The 2,079-nt window shown below is 46.7% G+C and overlaps 1 protein-coding gene across 1 annotated transcript in view; it reads left to right on the top strand.

The window, feature by feature from the left end:
• Positions 1–547: 547 nt before the first annotated feature.
• LOC104411483 (voltage-dependent calcium channel gamma-2 subunit) overlaps positions 548–2,079 on the top strand; it is a gene marked incomplete at its 3' end in the record, with an annotated part of 49,776 nt that continues 48,244 nt past the window's right edge. Inside the window, exon 1 of the mRNA XM_010021907.1 lies at positions 548–758. Within this exon, the coding sequence (XP_010020209.1) occupies positions 548–758 (211 nt within the window). The remainder of the gene's footprint in view (positions 759–2,079) is intronic.

Genomic DNA, 2,079 nt, shown 5'->3' with positions numbered 1-2,079 from the left:
AAGGAAGATAACTGGGAAGGAAAAGGATTTTCATGGCGCAGGCTGCAGAGCTAAGCAAGAAGACTGAAGGTTGCATCTCTGCTCTTACAGTCTCTAACTGTCTAGGTCCAGATAATGAGAGATTGTGTTGAGGATGCTGCTGCTGCTCCCCTGTTCACTGTGGAAGCCATCTCCAAATTAGCCATTACATATGGAAACTGGAGACCAGAATTTTAGAAAAAGGGATTAAGGCGTCTCATTTTGGGGGGGGTTCTCTCTTTATTTGTTTGGTTTTTCTTGGTTCTTTTATCTCTTTTTTTTTTTTTTTTTTTCCTTTTTCCTTTTTTTATATTTCAACCAGAACGTTTCCGATTTAAAAGGCAAGCCTCTTTCCGTGTGGTCTTTCTAATTTACACTCTTTTCCGTGGGCTTTCTTACCTCCCTTTTTTGATATCTATCTCTATATATACCCATTATATTATTAGTCGGAATTATTATTCATTTATTTTATTAAACACACACACCCCAAGAATCAGAAGGCGGTTGGGTATTTGTATAATGAAGAATTATGGGGCTCTTTGACAGAGGTGTTCAGATGCTTTTAACCACCGTTGGTGCTTTCGCTGCCTTCAGCCTGATGACCATAGCTGTGGGGACCGACTACTGGCTTTACTCCAGAGGGGTTTGCAAGACTAAAACTGTCAGTGAGAACGAAACCAGCAAAAAGAACGAGGAAGTCATGACCCATTCTGGATTATGGAGAACCTGCTGCCTGGAAGGTATTTGATTCTGGATCTCCACCACCCCCTCCTTTCCTCTCCCACCACCCCATGTTTCTCCCCCCCCCAAATAAATCCCTCCACATTCCACCATTTTCTCACTTCATTCCTTTCACCACGGATCGAGAGCAGTGGGCTCAGTTACTCAGGGCACAGAGGCAAGAAGACAGGCAAAACATTCTCTGTTCCGTTCCCTTCTCCCTTCCTCTTCCCCACATTCCCCCCCCCCTAAAAAAAATTCACTTCCCCCCTCAAACTGGAATAACGTGTGTGTTCCAAAAACACCAAGAGACCCAACTGTGTGGTCTGCCTGTCTTCAGCTTGTTTGTACTGCCTGGGAAAGCAATGCCAAAATGCTGTATTATTGCTGTGCTCCGGCTGTAACCACAGAGTGAAGTAATTGCTCTCTTTGCAAAAGGCTTATTTGCAAAGACAAGACTGGGAGAGAGGAGCGGTGCGGGGAGGGGGTGACTGCAAAGCACTTTGAATGCAATTATCAGTTCACTTTAGGAGGGGGGGAAGAGAGAAAGGGAAGCAACCCTGTTAGGTCCAAAATGCCTCATACAGTGAATCTAATGATTCCAGTCATCTTGAGCAGAGTTCAGAGCATTTCGTAATGTCTGTGAGCAACCACATCTCACTGGGCTGGGTGAAGAGGGGTCTAGTTGGTGGCTGATTGGTTTGGGACTGCGATTTTTCCCTGGTTTGTTTGTTGTTGGCGGGGTGGGTTTTATTTTGGAGCTTTTTTTTGTTGTTGTTGTTGTTGTTGGTTGGGGTTTTTTTAGGGTTTATGGTAAGGCTAAAAATAAACAAGTCTCTGAATGGAAAAAATCCAGCCTAAGTCTGATGTGGTGAAACTGAACAGCAACTCAGTGACATGTCTGATGGCAGAAGAGACACCGCCGCAACCAACTTCTGGAATCAGACGTTCCTAAGGGAGAGGGAAAGAAAAGAGGGGCCAGTGATTCGCTTTTAAATGTGTGTTTCTCAGTACCGCTATTGGCGTATGTGTGGGCTGGGGAAGTGGTCTTCACCCTGTGCTGGAGGGAGAGTGGCAACCGATGTAAATGCGTGGCTTATGTTACACACGTAGCGAGGAGGAGAGAAGCGAGAGCACGGAAGCACACATTACAGCCCATTGTAAAAGCCCTGTTTATGAATTAGCTCCCAGCCGAAGGGTGGGCTCCTGGGGCTTTGTGGACATCCAGGGATAACGCCTGGGTCTGGCGGTGTCCACTGGAGCTGGGTGTGCCTGGAGCTCCCCGGCGGGAGACAACAGGGAGCGGGTACTGCAGGACTGATTCTCTCAGACTGGCGCTGG

The sequence above is a fragment of the Nestor notabilis genome, unplaced genomic scaffold (genome assembly GCF_000696875.1).
Source record: "Nestor notabilis isolate BGI_N333 unplaced genomic scaffold, ASM69687v1 scaffold16149, whole genome shotgun sequence".
Classification (NCBI taxonomy): domain Eukaryota; kingdom Metazoa; phylum Chordata; class Aves; order Psittaciformes; family Psittacidae; genus Nestor; species Nestor notabilis.
The sequence above is the reverse complement of the archived record's forward strand: the minus strand, read 5'-3'. Positions and strand labels throughout refer to the sequence as shown.